The 19963-nt window shown below is 53.4% G+C and overlaps 3 protein-coding genes across 10 annotated transcripts in view; 2 read left to right on the top strand and 1 right to left on the bottom strand.

Annotated features, from left to right (window-relative positions):
- Positions 1 to 4383, top strand: part of RUSC2 (RUN and SH3 domain containing 2) — a 58521-nt gene extending 54138 nt beyond the window's left edge. For all 6 annotated transcript variants that reach the window (XM_043486688.1, XM_043486693.1, XM_043486691.1 and 3 more), the window contains 7 exons: positions 828 to 904; positions 1102 to 1276; positions 1362 to 1467; positions 2138 to 2184; positions 2565 to 3366; positions 3462 to 3599; positions 3683 to 4383. In XM_043486688.1, coding sequence (XP_043342623.1) covers positions 828 to 904; positions 1102 to 1276; positions 1362 to 1467; positions 2138 to 2184; positions 2565 to 3366; positions 3462 to 3599; positions 3683 to 3884 — 1547 coding nt within the window. In that variant the 3' untranslated portion in view covers positions 3885 to 4383. The remainder of the gene's footprint in view (positions 1 to 827; positions 905 to 1101; positions 1277 to 1361; positions 1468 to 2137; positions 2185 to 2564; positions 3367 to 3461; positions 3600 to 3682) is intronic.
- FAM166B (family with sequence similarity 166 member B) lies at positions 4318 to 6433 on the bottom strand. Of its 3 annotated transcripts, XM_043486697.1 has the most exons (6): positions 6306 to 6433; positions 5691 to 5914; positions 5387 to 5604; positions 5149 to 5200; positions 4875 to 5072; positions 4318 to 4579 (listed from the first exon to the last, which is right to left on the bottom strand). In XM_043486697.1, the coding sequence occupies exons 1-6, from the start codon at positions 6365 to 6367 to the stop codon at positions 4491 to 4493; spliced, it is 843 nt and encodes a 280-aa protein (XP_043342632.1). In that variant the 5' UTR covers positions 6368 to 6433; the 3' UTR covers positions 4318 to 4490. The 3 variants fall into 3 exon arrangements, with proteins under 3 accessions (XP_043342632.1, XP_043342630.1, XP_043342631.1); XM_043486695.1 differs by having other exon boundaries at positions 5149 to 5604; XM_043486696.1 differs by lacking the exon at positions 6306 to 6433 and having other exon boundaries at positions 5149 to 5519; positions 5679 to 6134.
- Positions 6434 to 14537: 8104 nt separating this feature from the next.
- TESK1 (testis associated actin remodelling kinase 1) lies at positions 14538 to 19851 on the top strand. Its single transcript, XM_043486982.1, has 10 exons — positions 14538 to 15799; positions 15923 to 16044; positions 16176 to 16224; positions 16735 to 16881; positions 17224 to 17306; positions 17467 to 17557; positions 17784 to 17867; positions 18018 to 18107; positions 18219 to 18333; positions 18660 to 19851. Exons 1-10 carry the CDS (start codon positions 15581 to 15583, stop codon positions 19550 to 19552), a joined length of 1893 nt encoding a protein of 630 aa, XP_043342917.1. The 5' UTR covers positions 14538 to 15580; the 3' UTR covers positions 19553 to 19851.
- Positions 19852 to 19963: the final 112 nt, after the last annotated feature.

Here is a 19963-nt window from a genome sequence, read left to right as displayed (position 1 = left end):
GCTACAGGGCAAGGTAGCTTGGATAAGCATGATCATGACATCTAATCAGATAAGGACTGACAGGGAACCAGTCTATTTAGCAGAGCTGTTTAAATGAGATGATCAGGAGAGGATTGAGCATAACTGTGGGCTGAAGAGAAGGAGCTTGTGAAAGGGAGAAAGATGAAGCTAAAGTCCCTTGCAGAGACAGAGCAGGGGACTCAGAGCGTCGAGAGGGAAGAACCTTAGGCAAGAAGGGGAATGGTCACCTTCCTCCAGGATGGAAAGGGAGCAAGAGCGGGCAGGTGGGAAGGACAGATGTAATGTAGTCCTGTCTTTTGGATGGAGAGGGAAGTTGAATTCATTACCAGTGGCCTCTGAACCAAGGGCTTGAGAAGAGGGGTAAGGATTCAGCATGACAACCTGAGAGCATAGCAGAGGGTGCTGCAAGGCCCTGGGTGAACAGCTCTGGACTTTCTCCAGCAGCAGCCAATAGCCTGGTTTCTCAGAGTGGAGAGGATGGAGAGTTAGACTGATCCAGGTTTGAAGTAAGAGGGCAAGGAAGTGAGAACGTTGAGTGTCTTAGTGGAATCACTGGGGTGGGTCTTGGCAGAGTATAAATCAGGAAGGGCTTAAGAACTGGGTAAAACCAGGAAGAAGCCAAGGCCTGTGGTGCCTATGCGGGGACAGAGAGAGAGAGAGAGAGAGAGTGTGTGTGTGTGTGTGTGTGTGTGTGTGTGTGTGTGTGTAAGCCCTGCCCTCTCCCCTCTCCCCACTGAGGGCCCACTCCCAGCCAAGTTGCCTGGGGACTCACTTAGGGACCTGGCCCATCAAATTCTCACTTGCAGGGCTGGTGAAGGCTGTCAACACTGCTGTGGACCTCATTGTGGCCCATTTTGGCACAAGTCGGGATCCCGGGGTGAAGGTAGGCAAGACACTGGAGCGCTGAGCTCTGTCCTGCTGAGCCTCACCTGTCTGTGCCACCCCCGGCCCTTGCTCTCCTTCCCCCAGAACTCAGAGTTGGGTCCTCGGGGGCGGGGACCACAGGAGAAGTACCGTAAGGACTCAGAGGACCGAGGCCAGGCTGCAGGTGACCCCCGTGCTTCCCCGCTGCACCCGCAGGCGAAGCTGGGGAACAGCTCTGTAAGCCCCAACGTGGGCCACCTGGTCCTGAAGTACCTGTGCCCGGCGGTGCGGGCGGTGTTGGAGGACGGGCTCAAGTCTTTTGTGCTGGATGTCATCATTGGGCAACGTAAGAACACACCGTGGAGCGTGGTGGAGGCCTCCACACAGCTAGGTCAGTGCTGGTGGCAAGGGAAGAAGCCCAAGCTGAATGTTCAGGGTTCCATAAGTGGTGACCTCCAACTCTGGCTTCCTCCCAGGCCCATCCACCAAGGTCTTGCACGGCCTGTACAACAAGGTCAGCCAGTTCCCAGAGCTCACCAGTCACACCATGCGCTTCAACGCCTTCATCCTCGGCCTGCTCAAGTGAGTGTGTGGAAATCCGCAGCCCACCAGCCCCCTCCCCTGGGCCCCAGCCCCTCTGAAGAACCAACTCCCTAGACTGAATCAGAAAGGGTGAATCTGCAGGATCTGTGGCCAGGCTCAGGCCCACTTTCTCCCCACCTTGCTACAGCCTCTCTTCATGGGTCACAGGTTTCCTACCAGACCCACGACTCTGATCACCAATACAGGCTTCTGCTTTTATAAATCTATAATCTGGCTCACTTGGAAATTAATCTGGTTCTCAGTCCCTATGGGGATTGTAACCCTGAACCTCTCAGTTCCAGCACTGCTTCCGAATTCTGCTTGACCCAGTCCACCTTGGCACGTATATCATAGTGTCCTTCTTTCTTGAGTAAGAGCCAGGGTCATCCCCTCTGATCCTCAGCTGCCCTGTCTTCTCATTCAGTAGCTGCCCTGACTTCTTGGGTCACGGGCAAGTCAACTCCATTCTAAGAAGTGACTGGCTTGTGAATCACCCCCGCCTACATCCCCTCTGAGTTTCCAGAACTATGTAACATGAAACTAGCCTGCCATTGAAGGGAGATGTTCGCCTGTCCCTCTGCTGTGTCTGACCCCCCATATCTGTGTCCTTTGTACCTCACGATCTGGCTATCGCCGCACAAGACTCAACTCTTCCCCTCTCTCCCTGCAGCATCCGGTCCCTGGAGTTCTGGTTTAATCACCTCTATAACCACGAAGGTAACACTCAGAACCCTGCGCTGTCTTGCCAACTCAATACAGGCCCGTCCCGGGAGGATCAAAGCGGGGGCAGCACCGCTGTCTTTGCAGAGTCTAGAGGTGGGGAGGAGAACCACACAAGCTTTCATCTCGAGGCTTGGCCTTCTACCCGAGTCCTTTCCCAGCCTCTGCTGTGTTAGAGCCTGGAAGCCAGGCAGATACTCAGGCAATCTGGAAGTCAGGGTGGCCAGGAGCCTCTCCTCTGAACTCCAGGTTGCTACAGTACACAGCCCGCCCAGCAGTATGCGATGGCTCTGCCCGCCTCGCCTTTCCGAGGCCCACCCCCAGGCCAGGCTCTGCTTCTCTGTGTGGCTCAGTCCCCCTCCCTCTCTCCCCACTAGATATTGTCCAGACGCACTACCAGCCGTGGGGCTTCCTGAATGCAGCGCATACGGTGTGCCCCGGCCTCTTCGAGGAGCTGCTGCTGCTGCTCCAGCCCTTGGCCCTCCTGCCCTTCAGCCTAGACCTGCTGTTCCAGCACCGGCTGCTGCAGAGCGGCCAGCAGCAGCGGCAGCACAAGGAATTGCTGCGAGTGTCCCAAGACCTGCTGCTGTCCGCCCACTCGACCCTGCAGCTGGCCCGCTCCCGCAGCCAGGACGGCCCCGGAGATGTGGACAGGGCGGCCCCCGGGGAGCGGGTGAAGGGTGTGGGTGCCCCAGAAGGTGGAGAGGAGGAGGAGGAAGAGGAGGAGACAGAGGCGGCCGGGAGCTCAGGGCGCGGCAGGTGGGCCCGAAGTGGGCAGGCCGGCTGGTGGTACCAGCTCATGCAGAGCTCCCAGGTCTATATCGACGGCTCCAGCGAGGGGTCCAGGTTCCCCCGAGGTGGCGGCACTGGCAGCGGCAGTGAGAAAAAGAAAGCGGCAGGAGGCGTGGGGCCGCCCCCCCGCGAGGGGGTCGTGGAGGGCGCCGAGGCCTGCCCTGCCCCCGAGGAGACCCTTGGCCGGGAGAAGGGCTGGCCCTTCTGGATGGGGAGCCCCCCTGATTCTGTACTGGCGGAGCTGAGGCGGAGCCGGGAGAGGGAGGGGTCCGCTGCCCCGCCAGCAGAAAATGAGGAAGGAGCGTCCGAACCTTCACCAGGGGGCATCAAGTGGGGACACCTCTTTGGGTCCCGGAAGGCTCAGCGCGAGGCCCGACCCACAAATAGGTAAGAGGAGGCCCCTGGTGGAGACTAGCGGGGGTGGGAGAGCCTGCTCTGAGACGGGCACAGATAGAGCCAGAGCCCTGGCCGCTCTCCCCTAGGCTGCCCTCGGACTGGCTCAGCCTGGACAAGTCTGTGTTCCAGCTCGTGGCGCAAACAGTGGGTGCCCGCCGGGAGCCAGAGCCCAAGGACAGCCTGCAGGAGGCACCCTCTCCAGGCCTACCTTCCAAGCCTCCATGGTGAGCCGGGGAGACTGGAAGACTGGGGGGCTGAGGCTGGCTCGGGATGGGCTTTCCCTGACCTCCATTTGTTGTCTCCCCAGTGAGGTGAAGGCGCTGTGCCACCATCTGGCCACAGGCCCTGGACAGCTGAGCTTCCGCAAGGGAGACACCCTGCGGGTGCTGGGGCCGGCCGGGGCAGACTGGCTGCGCTGCAGCCGCGGCCCTGACACCGGCCTGGTGCCCCTGGCCTACGTGACTCTGACCCCAACTCCAAGTCCAAGCCCTGGAAGCAGCCAGAACTGAGGCCCTGTGCATGCTGGTGGCCTCAGGGACCCTCACAGCCCCCAGGCTCATGGCCTAAGAGCACTTCCCAGGCCGTCTGGCCTGGTTACAGACAGCAGGCTGAGAGCTGGGGGCCACAACATCCTTGTGCTCAGTATTAATCACTCCCCATCACCTGCCCCAGCGACCTCGTCCGGACCGCCCCCAGGAGAGGGGGGAAGGGATGCGGCACTGGGCTGCCAGAGTCTCCCCAGCCATTCTGGCCAGTCCTCCCGTGGGTGCAGACAGGTACTTCCCTGTGGAGGGAGGTGACCAGAAGGCCCGCCTGCAGGGTTCCCTCGGCCAGGCGGTGAGGAGGTTGGGTGACAGTATTGGGGCCTGTTCCCTAAGCCCCCCAGCTGTAAATAGGCTGTGGCCAGTGCCTGGCGGTCAAGGAGGGAGGAGGAGCCCAGGCTTCTGTTTATGTATTTATTTATTTATTTATTACACCTATTAATAAAAAAGGTGCTCGGCCTCCAAACCATTCTCTCTATGCGCTTCCTCCCACCCGCCAACCCGCCTTGCTTCTTTCCAAAAGGATGGCTGGGGTAGGATGACAAGGGAAGAGAGAACGTAAATTCCTGGTACCTACACCAGGAGCTGCTTCTGGAGGGTGCTGAGAGCCAGAGCATCCTGGGTGAGATGCCCATACGTGCGGCCGAACTGGAACTTATACCCTGTGTGGCCGAAAGAGTGTCATTTGTAGCCAGAGGCACAGAAAAGTTATCCCTCAGCCAGTTACCCAGAACCTCCCAGTTATCCTCCGAACTCTGGTCCTCACTCCACACTACGAGCTATGTCAGTTCCTATTCTGCCCAGTGATAAAGCCGAACCTGACGATCCAAGGACCCCCTCCCCGTATCTACTAGTTCCCATCCCCCAAACCACCTCCACCTATCACTCACTCACACTCACACACATACACACACAAATATCCCAGTCCCCAAAGCCTGCCTCCCGGGCCATCCTCACCTGGCACATAGCCCCCGTATTTAGGTAAAAGGCCCAGGTGCTGAGGGTAGGTCCGGGACAGTGCCGGGAGATGCTTAGGATCCTTCCGGGACCTGCCCGGAGACTTCATCTCTCCAAACTCCAGCAGCGCCTGGTTGCTGAGCACAGGAAAGCTGGAGCCGAAGAGGAAGCGGGCCCTGGGCACGTAGCCAGTGAAGCCTGGGGGGCGGGCACACGCAGTCGGTACCTTCCCGGCACATCCCCAGGCCTTTGGTCATTACCCACACCCTCTCACCTGACATGAAGAACTTGCGAGGGTCACTGTCATCCATGGAATAAGGGGACGCCTTGTGAGGAGACATGAGAGAGGAGAAACGGGAAACAGATTCAGCCCCTGGTTTATAACACAAGCTCGCAGGGCAGTGGGGCTGGTGGTCTGGCTCTGTGCCCGCAGCCAGCCTACGCATGGCCACACACAGGCAAGGGCTCCCCGCTCCCACCGCTGGACTCTGCCTCAGCCTTCTCCATCTCACTTGTTCCGCCTCCTGCCCCAGCTCCGGCTCCTTTTCCGCCTCCGGCTCTGCCTCCGGCTTTGGCTCGTGGTCTTTCTCCACATCTTTTTCCCCCTTGGCCTCTTCGGGCAGCTCCTGACTCCCCTGTCCTCCGCTGCACTGAGTAAAGCCATTGAGAGCCTCAGCCCAGACCTGGCTGCAGTTCTTGGCAAAGATGAACTGTGCCTGTGGCACAAAACCTAGGTGGGCAGGGGGCAAGGGAGATGCATCAGCGCGCGGGGCCCACGTCCTGGGATGGGGCCCCTGTTCATACCTGCGTCCGAACCTGTGTACCCAGGGACCATGCTGGAGCTGAGCCTTTCGTGTCCGCGCATGACAGGCAGGCTCCTCCTGCGAGGCTCGGGGGATCTTGGAGGCCGAATGGGAGGCAGAAGTGTGCGGTGGGCAGGGGGCCAGGCTAGGCCAGGGGAGCCGCGAAGTAGCTGCCCAGTCATCTGTCCATAGGTCTGGCCCATGCTGAACCGAAGTAGCGGGCAGTGTCCAGTGTACCTGCAGCACGGGTTTCACCTGCTCACCTCCAGAAAGCCCTGCCTCACCAGCCCCAGACAGAGACGCAGAGACCCCTGAGGCCCCGAGCATTTCTGGACTCCGCTGTGTGCGTATTTGGAGCAGGCATTTCTTAGTTCTCTGTCTGGGTTTTCAACCTTCCCCTCGGCTGTTACCCTGTTGCCATGGAGAGCACAACGCAACGCTTCACAGCAGGCCCGGTTCCAACTATTCCTTTGCTTTCCCTTTTCCATTCAACATCATAGATAACCCATCCATAAGCCGCCCATACCATGATGTCGGCTTGGCCCCCAAGGCCGAGGTGGCACACCTCAATATCCATATTACCCCTACTCCCAGAAGCAAACGGGTATGCTCTGGGTAGAAGTCTTACCCCGGGATATAATGAGGGTTCTGGGGGTTCAGCCCTGGTATGAAGGTGCGGGCCACAGCCATGGGGACCCAGGCAGTTCCTTTTGTTTCCCTTCGAGCTCAGCCTCTGGGCTGTGTGTACTGACTGTGTCCAGGGCGGGGAGGCCGAGCCAGCGGGCGGGAGGCGGGGCTCGGAGGGGGGAGAGGGGCGGGGGCCCCGGTGTGATGCCGGCCAGGGCCAAGGCCAGCAGGCCGGGAGAGCAGAGGCTCGCAGGTCCGTCTGCTCCTGAACAAATGCAGTCCTGCCACCTGGGGGCGGGGAGAAGGCTGAGCACAGACAGCCTCCCCGCTGCAGGGCGGAAGGGGAGCAGAACCCGACAGACCCACTGAGCCATTCCTAAGCCCCTCTAAGCTCCTGTCTGAGGAGATGTGGGTTCTACTCTCTCTGCGTCTTGGTTGAAGGTGATTTCCTAGGAAAGCCCAGAGGGGAGGTGATAGGGGAAAAAGGGATCAAGACACCTCTAAGCAGTGACATTGTTTATTTTAATAATAGAACTTGACAAGAATTACTACTATAACCACATCATCGTCCACTCAACAAATATGCCCTGCTCTGCCGGGCACAGACCACAACGGCAGAAAGCGCAGAGGAGCAGGAGTCAGGACGGCTAAGCTCTGTGAGACTGTGGGCACGTCATCCAGTATCTCTGAAGCCTCCTATCCGCATTTATAAAATGCAGGTCCTCTGCTCACCCTGCCACTGTTGTGAGCCTCAGATTAATGTACACAAATACGCTTTGTAGCAACAAAAGCCATGAAGCCAGAGTGGCGGGGTAGGGGAAAGGGCATGGGGATGAGGTCAGGCAGCCATGAGCTCCTAGTAGTCAGCGGCCTTTAGCTGTAAGCAGGTGGCTCCCTCTGAACCTAAAATCCCTAAACTCTTAACAGGGAAGTTAAAATAGCCCAGCCTACCAAGATGCTGTTAAGAATCCAGTCAGTCACCGCAGCACTGTTGACAATAGCCAGGACATGGAAGCAACCTAGATGTCCATCAGCAGACGAATGGATGAGGAAGCTGTGGTACATATACATGATGGAATATTACTCAGCCATTAAAAAGAATGCATTTGAATCAGTTCTAATGAGATGGATGAAACTGCAGCCTATTATACAGAGTGAAGTAAGTCAGAAAGAAAAACACCAATACAGTATACTAACGCATATATATGGAATTTAGAAAGATGGTAATGACGACCCTATATGCGAGACAGCAAAAGAGACACAGATGTAAAGAACAGTCTTTTGGACTCTGTCAGAGAAGGTGAGGGTGGGATGATTTGAGAGAATAGCATTGAAACGTATATTATTGTATGTAAAACCGATCACCAGTCCAGGTTGGATGCATGAGGCAGGGTGCTCAGGGCTGGTGCACTGGGATGACCCTGAGGGATGGGACAGGGAGGGAGGTGGGAGGGGGGATCGGGTTGGGGAACACGTGTACACCCATGGCTGATTCATGTCAATGTATGGCAAAAACCACTACAATATTGTAAAGTAATTAGCCTCCAATTAAAATAAATTAATTAAAAAAAAAGAATACAGTCCGATAGTGTGGGTGAAAAGACTTACCCCAGCACCTGGCACACAGCTATTAAAGCTTCATTTCATTTCCAATTGTTTAGTATTATCTCTAAACTTCTAATACCAAGGGGAGACCAGTGAATGGTTAGTAAATTCAGTGGATACAGGTTTTCTCAATGTGGGAGTTCAGGGGAAGGAGATATGAAGGTAATGTTAAAACTAGGAGGCAAGTCAGAATTTGTTACGAAAACCATTCAGATTCTAAGAGAAGTACAGACCAAGAAAAAGAGATCTGGAGGATGCTACCTTTCCAGAAGGCAGAGCCTCTGCCCTCCTCCCCTCCCCCCAACTGCCTGTGCCGGGGCTCACCAAGCATGTGTCACTGACTCCTCGATTGCACAAGAGCACTGGCCACCAAAGAACAAATTTCATGTGCCTCTCTGTTCTGCCAAGGACAACCTTGGTATGTGTCATGAGAGCTAGAATTGTAGGGGGCGTGGCTCCCAGGAACTATGCTAGAGTGAGGGTGCGAGCTGAAGGCAGAGCCTAGAATAGCAGAAGTGTGTCAAGGATAACAACCTGGATTCTGTAACAGACACTGTTGGTTGCACACTTCATACCTATTCCCTACCCCCATCTCCCTTCTTCCTAACGGGACTTCAATTTTATTCTGCCAAGCTTTCAGGAGCTTCAGGGAAGCTCGGAGCCAGCCATAGGAATGAGTCTTGATTAGTCTAAGCCCATCATAGTGGTCCCCTTCCCCTTGCCAATGACTGGTTAGGTGTGGGCTTGTGGCAATCTGGACGACATGAGGGCAAGTCTGCTGGGATGAAGGAGTGTCCTAGAGAAAGTTTCTTTGCTCTTAAAAAAGATGCACAACAAATTAGAGAAAGAGAGATGGGCAAAAAGGAATGTCTTTTCCTGCCTCGAGAAATTCTGTGAATGTGATGTTGGAACTTTGACAGGAATCATAAACCTTGTGGAAAGCTAAGCTAACCTCCAGACAAAGCCTTAATCCATCCAGGGTGGATGGTAGAATAGAAAGGCCTGGATCCTTGATGGTAATGTAGAGTCTCGGAATTAACCAACCTTCTTATGAAATGATTTCATTATTGTTAAGGCCACTTCTAAGTTTTCTTTTACTTAAGAGGCAAAGGCATCATAATATAAAAGTAAAACAAAACAAAAACACTAGTTCAAATCCTAGTCACTGGAGATACAGACCCTGGCTAAATTCATTTCATCAGACCTCAGTATTCTCATCTATACAATGGTAAGCTAATGTTACTACCTCATTGAGTAGGATAAGGTAGATGAGATGATACGTAATGAACACGAATCAGCAAAAGAGCCCAAGAAGGAGCCAATAAAATAGGAGAATCAAAAAACTAAAGGAAGGGGAATTCCCTGGTGGTCCAGTGATTAGGATTCTGAGCTCTCACTGCTAAGGGCTTGGGTTCGATCCCTGGTTGGGGGGCTAAGATCATGCAAGTGCCCCCCCTACCCCCACAAAAAAAGAAAGAAACTAAATGAAGAAAGTAACTCAAGATGTGATAATGGTATTATGGATACATAGAAAATTACCTTGGAAGATAATACTAATGAAGTGCCATAATGCCTGCAATGTATTTTCAAATGGTACCAAAAAAATTACACTAAATAGTACAGTATAACCATACTACATCAAATACCACACCTTACAACATTATATCAGAGAGAAACAGAACAAACATAACAAAATAATAACTGTTGAATTGAGGTGAGGGTATACAGTTGTTCGGACTTCCCTGGTGGCTCAGCAGTAAAGAATCCACTTGCAATGCAGAAGTTGCAGGAGACGCAGGTTTGATCCCTGGGTTGGGAAGATCCCCTGGAGGAGGGCATGGCAACCCACTCCAGTATTCTTGCCTGGAGAATCCCCATGGACGGAGGAGCCTGGCGGGCTGCAGTCCACGGGGTTGAAAAGAGTCAGACACGACTGAGGCAACTTAGCATGTACATACAGATGTTTGTTGTGTATCCCTTCAACTTTTCTGCATGTTTGGAATTTTTTCAAAATAAAGAGATAGTGGAGGGGACTGTTTTAAAAGGAATAGGATATGAATATTTTCATTTAACTGCCCTTCCTAAGGTCACACAAAAATTACCCATATTGAGGTTTCTAAATACCATTTCCAATGAAAAGGAATCATGAAGCATTGGAAAAAATAACTGATAGCAGCTCCAGCCTAGCAATTCACAAAATGAGCCCAGAACATTTTATTATATCAAAGAGCAGGAAACCTTAAGAGTCATGTCATAAGGACTCAGAAGCCAACTTGAATGTGTGCAGTGGCCAAAATAGGACAGTTTAAAAATAAAAAACTTTTTTAAATTGCCAGTGATTAAGACACATCATATATGTATTAAATTATGAGTTTATGATGGTACTAAAAAAAAACACCTCACTGGTCACTGTTGGAGGATGCTACAGAAATGACTCACTGCTTTAAAAGCTGGTAAAATAAAAGGGAAACAAACTTTTTTTTTTTTTCGCCTTTCCCATACGAATATGTGTCTGAGTAACAATTAGTTTAATGAGGAAAAGTTCTCAATCAGGAACAATTTTGCCCCCAAGGGGACAATGTCTAAATGACATTTTAGTCATCACAACTGGAGGAACCTCAGTGGGTTGAGGCCAGGGATGTTGCTAGACATCCCTACAGTGCACCAGGACAGCCTCCTCCCATAAAGAATCTCTCCAGTCCAAAATGTCAATGACAGTAATTTTCCTCCAATTAAAAAAATAAACTAATTTTTAAAAAAAAAAAAAAAAAAAAAAAAAAAAAAAAAAAAAAAAAAAAAAAAAAAAAAAAAAAAAAAAAATAAACTAATTTTTAAAAATATCAATAGTGCCACGTTTGAGAAACCCTGGTCCAGATGATAAGCATGACTGGTTATTAACATCACAAAGACCACCACTGTATACATGTGTCTGCTTAGTCACTCAGTCAAGTCCATCTCTTTGTGACCCCATGGACTGTAGTCTGCCAGGCTCCTCTGTCCTTGGGATCCTCCAGGCAAGAATACTAGAGTGGGTTGCCATGCCCTCCTCCAGGGGATCTTCCCAAACCAGAGATGGAACCCAGGTCTCCCACACTGCGGGCAATTCTTTACCATCAGAGCCACTAGGGAAGTCCACCACTGTATATACCTCATGATTAAAGTGTTAAAACCACCTACAAATTAGTTTTGCCAAAATAATAAAATATAAATCTAATTGTCTCTACAACTTTACTGGAAACACAGGGGACTGAAGAACATGCTAAAAGCTTAGCAAAATTCAGATTCTGAGAAACACTATAAGGACAAATGACCCGGTTTCTTTAAAAAAACAAAACAAAACGGAGGAGGGGAGATAATAGATGGAGTTAAAGGTTTAAGAGACATCCGCCTCAAAGTATGGAACTTATTTAGATTTTGATTCAAATTAACAATTTGGGGAACTTCCCTGGTGGTCCAGTGGCTAAGACTCTGCACTTCCAATGCAGGGGGCCCAAGTTTGATCCCTAATCAAGGAACTAGATTCCACATGCTACAACTAAAGATACTGCACACCTCAGTGAAGATCGAAGATCCTGAGTGCCACAGCTAAGACCTGGCACAGCCAAATAAATAAATATTTACAAAAAAAACAATAATTTTTAAAAACTAAATAATGGGGGAAATATGAAAAGCTAGATGCTGGATGGTATTAAGTAATTTTTTTTAAAGTATGATATGGTACTGTGATTTTGTTTTAAGGAAGAATCCTTATCTTTTAGAGGTAACACACTGAAATATTTATTGATGAAATGACATAACATGCACCAAATAACTAGGTGGGGGAGAAAAGCAGTAGTATAGATAAAACAAGATTGTCCATGAACTGATTACTGGAGAATCACTGGCATAGAGGTACAAAAAAGCAGATATTTTCACTTCTACCCAGTCACTTATGGCAACGTTATAACTGAGGCATGCGTAAGTGATTTTGAACAATGGCTCACCAACAAAATGGTCTTACCCAAGGTAAATAAGGGTTCATTTTTCTATTTCTTCTTCTTTTTTTCACTTTTGAATTTTCTAACAACAAAAGGATCTTTTAGCAGCCTAACTCAACATTTCAAGCTCATCTTAGCACACCTCTCTGCACTATTTAATACTGTTCATTATTCCACTTTTCCTAAACTCTCCATTCCTTGGATTCCACTTGCTACCATTTGTTAAATCACTGGCAGTGAAAAGTATTCAGATATTTAGGTGAATACACAGATATAGTGCTAGTTCAGTCACAGACTGGAGTTTCATATTATAATGTAAATATATGTCAGCACTATTCTAAACAGCTTTATTATGACTTTAATTAAATAAAAAAGGCAAAATGTGTATGTGTATACCCTATGTGTACTTCTTAAAATAGGTAAAGGTCCTGACCCTTTTATACAGAAGTTTGAAATTGAAGGTGGCTCAGACGGTAAAGAATTCGCCTGCAATATGGGAGACCTGGGTTCGATCCCTAGGTTGGGAAGATCCCCTGGAGAAGGGACAGCTACCCACTCCAGTATTCTGGCCTGGAGAATTCTACGGACAGAGGATCCTGGCAGGCTAAAGTCCATGAGGTCGCAAAGAGTCGGACACGAGCAACTTTCACTAGAATTTGAAATTACATTATAAACACTTATACTTTATTCTAAATAAATCATTTTATGCACTCTCAAAAAAATTCTCTTCCTACATTTCAGCATGTTTCTTCTGTTTCCTTCACGGACTCCTCTTCATCCACCTACACTTTATTACTACTGGTCTTCCCTAGAAGTCCATTATCAGCCTACTTCTTCCTCCCTACTGGGATAATGGCATCCACATTCATAGTTTTCTTTTCCATCACATGACCCCTTTGTTTATGACAATTACCTACCGCCCCCCAACCTGTCCTCCACCTGGATTCTTAATCTCAGTTGATACTATGTCATCTAAGGAAGAAACTTTATTTATTTAATTATTTTTTAGCAAGAAACTTTAAAATTATCCTGGTTGATGCTCTTTGCCTCCCCAGGACTGACTGACTTTGGATGCTGGTCAGTCAGCAAGCTTTCCCGTTCTAGCTGAATGTTTCTCCCTCCCCTTTCCTATCATCCCTATCCTAGTTCAGTCCCTCAGCCTCTCCTCAATGAAGCATCAGCGCTTCCTTGTTAATCAGTCTTCCTGCCTCCATACAACCACTACAATAATCTGTCTAAATGGGCACCTGGCTCCTCTGCTTGGAATTAATATTACCAACTACGGATATTCTCAGACTTGGGTAAAGGGTCAGACACGAGTAGATTAAAATATTATATTGCTTAAACAAAAGGAAGCATAAATTCCTAGTGTTTATTGGGCTTCCCTGGTGGCTCAGATGGTAAAGAAGTTGCTTGTAATACTGAGACCGGGGTTCCATCCCTGGGTTGGGAAAATCCCCTGAAGAAGGGAGTGGCAACCCGCTCCAGTATTCTTCCCTGGAGAATTCCATGGACAGAGGAGCCTGTCGGGCGGGCTACAGTCCATGGGATTACAAAGAGTGGGACACGACTGAGTGACACTTTCACTTTTCACAGATCTTAAACAACTACAGAAAGCAAACTTACAAATGGAAATATTGTAGATGTTAACATTTAATGTGACAAATGAGCTTGTTTTGCTGAGACAAAATTGCCTCTGGAGGAATGAACATGATGCATATGGCCTGTCTATACCGGCAGTGGAAGGACTGTGAATCACTCTGACTCTTTCTCCTACCTTGTGCGAAAACTTCCCTTGTACCGAGACCTTCTCTCGACCCTCCTGCACTGTTTATAATTTAAGATATCTTTATTCGTTTCTCATTAGCTCTTAACAATTAAGTAATACAAGGCTCTCACTCCATAAACATGGGATAAGACTCTGTTAGAAGGTAGTCACCCACACGGATGCTGACTGTGCAATTAATTTTCTTTTCAGCTTATCACAGAAATAAAAATAGTACTTTAGAGTTTCTGAAAAGAATTCAGACTCGCTCCCTCAAAGCTCTGTCGCAGACTGTTTCGCCGCAGGCCCGCAGCCTCCGCTCCTGCCGGCCTCCACTCCGCCGCTAGGTGGCAAGCGGCTCACCGACGCCCACCACCTCTCTTCCCAGACCTGTCACCGGGATCGTGTGACGTCACCCATCCCAGGCGATGATTGGCTATACCGCCGAGGACAGGGGGGCGGAGCCAGCGGAGAAGAGAAAGCGTTGGGTACGGCGAGCGCAGCGGTCCTGACGCGGTGCCCGCGCAATCGGGACCTCGCGCCGCTCTAGCGGCCGCTGGCAGAACTTCCGCCAGCCCGGGACGGCAGACCCGATTCCTACGTAATGGGGGCGGTACCTGTCTAGAGGGGTCACTCTGACACGGGCCACACTGAGGGGAGGAGTCAGGTCGAGAGGAGGGGTCACAATGGCTGGTGGAGTCACTCTGAGAGGTGGGGTCTCGCTGGGCTGAAGGAACACACTAAGGAGGGCTGTCACTCTGAGGGGTTCTGGTACCCTCTGGCGTTGGTTGGCGGTGTCATACTGAGAGGTCTCACGGAGAGAAGTCCCCGAAGAAAAGAGTTCCTTGAGGGGCGGGGTTTTGCTAAGGGGTGGGATCTTGAGCTTAGAGGGGCGTCCCTACAGGTGGAGTCCACTCTTTTGAGAGAGGGGCATTCGGACGAAATTGTAAAAGGAAGATGCAGGCTGGGTGGTCGCTTGACGAGGCTCTGGAATCTGAACTTTATTCGAGGGAGGTGGGATGGATGAGGAGGCGGGGCCACACTTGGAATGGGCTGGCCGAGGGCTCGCTGCAGTCTCAGGGCACCACCACCCCCCGAGAAGGTAGAAAGTGTCAGGGAGTCCGGAGGTTTAAGGTGTAAAGGTCGAGACCTGGGAAATGGGCAGGCTGGGCCAAGGCGGAGGCTGGGAAGGTAGGTAGGTTGCTGGGCTACCTCCGCTTGTGGCTGGGCCAAAAGGATCCATTTTTCAGCCCTGCGGTCTTTTGAGCCCGGGAATCGCGCGGCTCCCTAAGCCGAGTTGTCAACCGCCAGTGACCTGAAGGAGGGAGAGGAGAAAGGACTCCCAGGGCAGTTAAAAGACATTTGAACTGCGCGTACGCACAATCAGCCCTTAATTCCCTTCAGTTATTCAGCTCAGGCCTGACCTCATTTGACCCCGACGCCCCAGACCCACTCGCCTAGGGCATAGTGGCTTCCGGTTGCGGGGTGCGCACCTGAGGGGGCGTGGCCGCTGCCCGGCGGCCAGGCTCGAAGGAGTTAATCAGAGGCCCGGCTCAGCCCCGCCCCCGGCAGGCCGCGGAGCCTGAGCCCCAGCGGCGAAGCGGAGCGGCCGCCGCCCGCCCGCCCGCCTCCGCCTGCGGGGAGCCGGCCCGCCTGCCCGCCGGCGCCCGGGAGCGCCACCTCCACCGCCCGGCCCAGGCCCAGGCCCAGGCCCTGCGCAGAGCCGAGCGGAGCGGCGTCCACCCGGGCCCAGCGAGCCGGCGAGGCGGGGGCGGGCCCAGGATCTTCGGCGAATCTTCTATTCTCTAGGGCAGGAGCGGGATCCCGGGCGCCCCTGATCCGTCTGGGCCCGCTCCCATGGCGAGCGCGGCCTGCCCGGGGCCCGGGGACCCTGCCATGTGAGGCAGGCCCCGGCCTGGGGGCCCGGCCATGGCCGGGGAACGGCCCCCACTACGGGGCCCTGGGCCCGGGCCTGGAGAGGCGCCGGGGGAGGGGCCCCCGGGGCCGGGGGGCGCGGGAGGAGGCCCGGGCCGGGGCCGCCCCTCCTCCTACCGGGCTCTCCGCAGCGCCGTGTCCAGCCTGGCACGCGTGGACGATTTCCACTGCGCCGAGAAGATCGGGGCCGGCTTCTTCTCTGAGGTCTACAAGGTAGGACCAGCAGAGAGGGCAGAGGGGCGGGACCGAGCCTCAGACGCGAGGCTGGAACTAGGGGCCTGGACCCTGGCAGTCTTCCCGACCTGCGCGGGACTAGCCATCCGCTACCGCCCGCAGGTTCGGCACCGACAGTCAGGGCAAGTCATGGTGCTGAAAATGAACAGGCTCCCCAGTAACCGGGGAAACACTCTAAGGGAGGTGCAGCTGATGAACCGGCTTCGGCACCCCAACATCCTAAGGTGAGCGGGCCCCAGCCCCTTGCTGGGAAGCTTGCTGGGGGGGAGGGGAGAGATCCCGCGGGAAAAGTGGGAACTGTGGAGAGGCCGAGACTCTTCCAGCCTACCCTGGTATCTTTCCCATTCTCCTCCAGGTTCATGGGGGTCTGCGTGCACCAAGGGCAGCTGCACGCTCTTACAGAGGTGAGGATAGACCCCCTCACCACCAAGGGGAGAGGGAGTCAGCGGCCCGTGCATCTGCAGAGGAGTAGTGGGAGGCGGCAGGAATCAGGGGAGGCTTCCCAGAACGTCCCTTTAGGCAAACCACGAGTAAAAGGCATCAGCTGGTCCCATCCTTGGTACTTTTTAGAAGGGTGCTGTCCAACAACGTATCTTTCTGCAGTGATAAAAATGTTCTGTATCTGTGCGGTCCAAAACCATAGCCATTCGCCACAAGTTGCTGAGGAGCACTGGAAATGTGACTAGTGTGACAGGAACTGAATGTTTAATTCTCTTTAAACTTAATAATTTAAATTTAAATAGATGTACATGTATGGGTCAGGACAGCCTTAGGATATGAATGGTGGACCCTAGAGCACAGACTCGCCTATTGACCTTTGTGATACTCCTCAGTGTCCCCAGGCTTAAAAGTGGGAGACCTAGAGAACAGACTGAAGCTTTGACATTCGTTCCCCTTCTCCCCCCATGTCCCAGTATATGAACGGGGGGACCCTGGAACAGCTGCTGAGCTCCCCCGAACCCCTATCCTGGCCTGTCAGGCTCCGCCTGGCTTTGGACATCGCCCGTGGCCTGCGGTACCTGCATGCCAAAGGGGTATTCCACCGAGACCTCACATCCAAGGTAGGCGGGCCAGGTGGGTGGAGGCATGAAAGGGGATTTGAGATTCATTAGATTGTAACTAGCCCATGGATACTGGAAAGTGGATAACAGGCAACATTAGGATGTTGGGGTAGCAAGACATTGGAGTATGGGGGAATGGGATGAGGGGGAGTGCTCTGAGGGACTGAGAACCATTCTGTTTAAACCAAGAGATGGGTGACGCTGCAAGATTGGGGTACATTGGAGAACTGGGAGATCAGAGAAGATGGGGTTATTCTGGAATGACAGGTCTTTGAGGTGCATAGTGGGAGATCAGAGAACAGAAGGTGATGGGTATGCGGGGATGCTATATGTGTATGTCAGAACTGTCTGATCCGACGGGAAGACCGAGGCTTCACAGCTGTTGTGGGTGACTTCGGGCTGGCTGAAAAGATTCCTGTGTATAGGTGAGGTGAACGCCCCGTCCCCCTAAACCTCCCGGAAGGCCCTTATCTAAGCAAAGCCCACAGGCACATTTCCTTTGGGGTGGGGAGTGGGCTGACCTCACCCCTTTTTGTTTGGGAAGGGTGTTTGGATGGGATATTCCTGACCACTCTGCCCCTGTAGGGAAGGGGCAAGGAAGGAGCCTTTGGCTGTGGTGGGTTCCCCGTACTGGATGGCTCCAGAGGTGTTGCGAGGCGAGCTGTATGATGAGAAGGTAAGACGTCAACCCTTGAGGTCCCCAAGGCCTTCCAGAGACCCTGGAGATTCTCTTGTAAGGCCCCATCCCAAGTTCCTCAGCAGCTCTGCGAGATACTCGGAAGACCCAAGACCTTACCCCTCTTATCCCCTCCAACACATGGCAACTGTCCGGACTCCCCCGGCTTCTGGCCTATTTTGCCATGGCACTGTCAGCGCACCCCTGACGTTCTCTCCTGCCCCAGGCTGACGTCTTTGCCTTTGGGATTGTCCTCTGTGAGCTCATCGCCCGGGTCCCTGCAGACCCTGACTACCTGCCCCGGACCGAGGTGAGCGACATGCCCAGGTTTAAAAGGACGCCCTCCAGACCGGGCAGTCCATAACCAAGGAGGGTTCCCAGAAGGGTGAGGCCCTAACTGGGGGCAGCAGGAAAACTGGAGGAAGGCTGACTCAGAGGCATCTCATCTCTGTGCCCACAGGACTTTGGGCTGGATGTGCCTGCTTTCAGGACCCTGGTAGGGGACGACTGCCCACTGCCTTTCCTGCTCCTGGCCATCCACTGCTGCAGTGTAAGAGCCTCACTCTCCGCTGCCCTCCACCCCCACCAGCCCAGGGGATGGGAGGACCGCTCAGGGACACTCTTGGAGCTCTGAGTGAAGCTGTTTGTCTCTCCCTATCAGATGGAACCGCGCACTCGTGCTCCCTTCACTGAAATCACCCAGCACCTGGAGTGGATCCTGGAGCAGCTGCCTGAGCCAGCCTCCCTGCCCCGGGTCCCCCTGACACGCGGTCAGGGTAAGTGAGCACCACTGGAGTCCTTTTGCTCCTCTCTTCCTTAGAGCTCGGAATTATCTGAGGAGACTGAGTGTTTTATTAGTTGAGAAGGTTGGGGGCGGGAGTGCGGTGAGAGGACATCTCTAAGCATATAGTTTTCTAATTCTAGAGCCTGAGGGAGGGGAACAAGGGAAGAAGAGGTACAGGAGGCTGGCGGGGACATCTCCCTCTTTCCAGAGCACCCTTTTCTCAGCTCTAGTCCCACCAGCCTCCCAGCCAGTTTATGAGGCCCTCAGGGAACTCTGATGAGTGCTGAGGACAGTGACCACAGACTTCTCTGTCTACAGGGTCTGTTCCAAGAGGGGGTCCCTCTGCCACACTCCCCAGGCCAGACCCCCGGCTCTCCCGAAGCCGGTCAGACCTCTTCCTACCCCCATCGCCAGAATCACCCCCCAACTGGGGGGACAATCTGACTCGAGTCAACCCCTTTTCACTACGGGAAGACCTCAGAGGTGGCAAGATCAAGCTCCTGGACACACCCAGCAAGCCAGTGGCCCCTCTACCCCTTGTACCACCATCGCTACTGCCCTCCACCCAGCTGCCCCTGGTGACCACTCCGGAGACCTTGGTCCAGCCTGGGACACCTGCCCGCCGCTGCCGCTCGCTGCCGTCATCCCCTGAGCTGCCCCGACGGATGGAGACAGCACTGCCGGGTCCTGGCCCTCCTGCTGTGGGCCCATCAGCTGAAGAGCAGATGGAGTGTGAGGGCAGCAGCCCTGAGCCGGAGCCCCCAAGACCAGCCCCGCAGCCGCCCCTGGCCAGGGCCGTGGCCACAGACAACTTCATCAGTACCTGCTCTCCGGCCTCGCAGCCCTGGTCCCCTAGGTCGGGGCCTCCCCTTAACAACAACCCCCCGGCCGTGGTGGTGAACTCCCCGCAGGGCTGGGCAGGGGAGCCCTGGAACCGGGCCCAGCATAGTCTGCCCCGCGCAGCAGCCCTAGAGCGGACAGAACCCTCGCCGCCCCCTTCAGCTGCCCGGGAGCCTGAGGAGGGGCTGCCCTGCCCCGGCTGCTGCCTCGGCCCCTTCAGCTTTGGCTTCCTGTCCATGTGCCCCCGCCCCGCACCAGCTGTGGCCCGCTACCGCAACCTGAACTGTGAGGCGGGCAGTCTCCTCTGCCACCGAGGGCACCACGCCAAGCCACCCACCCCCAGCCTGCAGCTGCCCGGGGCACGCTCTTAGCAGTGGGGCCTGTGGTCTCTGGCCTCCACCCTGGCCGTCAGGATGCCCCGTGAGGACGGAGAGCACACGCTGGACCGCGCCAGCCCTGGGCGGGCTGAGCAGCTCTTGCCCCATACAGGGGAGGCTCAACATGGACGCGAGGAACAGAACATTTCCTTTCCAACCCCTGGGCTTGCTCTCCCGTGGGGATCACTGAAACAGACAACGCATTGCTGACACACGAGACTAACACGTGCAAATTATTTAAAAATATTTCAATAAAACTGCCTGGCTGGCTCCGGGCTGCCCCCATCCGCTCAGCCCGTGCGCCCTCCCCACCCATTCTACTGTGAGAGGTTTTGGAGTTGGGAGGTGAAATCTCTTCTAGACGCTTCTTCCCTGTTCCCTGGGAACAGTCCAGTTTCTAGGACA

This window comes from Cervus canadensis, chromosome 14 (genome assembly GCF_019320065.1).
Source record: "Cervus canadensis isolate Bull #8, Minnesota chromosome 14, ASM1932006v1, whole genome shotgun sequence".
Taxonomy (NCBI): domain Eukaryota; kingdom Metazoa; phylum Chordata; class Mammalia; order Artiodactyla; family Cervidae; genus Cervus; species Cervus canadensis.
The sequence above is the reverse complement of the archived record's forward strand: the minus strand, read 5'-3'. Positions and strand labels throughout refer to the sequence as shown.

Excerpts from the sequence above, each read along its gene's own strand:
- FAM166B (XM_043486695.1), bottom strand. The coding sequence starts at position 6,367 with ATGGCTGTGGCCCGCACCTTCATACCAGGGCTGAACCCCCAGAACCCT. Across the intron at positions 5,915-6,305 it reads AACCCTCATTATATCCCGGG|GTACACTGGACACTGCCCGC; the intron begins GTAAGACTTCTA and ends CCCGTGCTGCAG. Across the intron at positions 5,073-5,148 it reads TCGCAAGTTCTTCATGTCAG|GCTTCACTGGCTACGTGCCC; the intron begins GTGAGAGGGTGT and ends CCCGCCCCCCAG.
- TESK1 (XM_043486982.1), top strand. The coding sequence starts at position 15,581 with ATGGCCGGGGAACGGCCCCCACTACGGGGCCCTGGGCCCGGGCCTGGA. Across the intron at positions 16,882-17,223 it reads ACCGAGACCTCACATCCAAG|AACTGTCTGATCCGACGGGA; the intron begins GTAGGCGGGCCA and ends TGTGTATGTCAG. Across the intron at positions 17,558-17,783 it reads GCGAGCTGTATGATGAGAAG|GCTGACGTCTTTGCCTTTGG; the intron begins GTAAGACGTCAA and ends CTCCTGCCCCAG.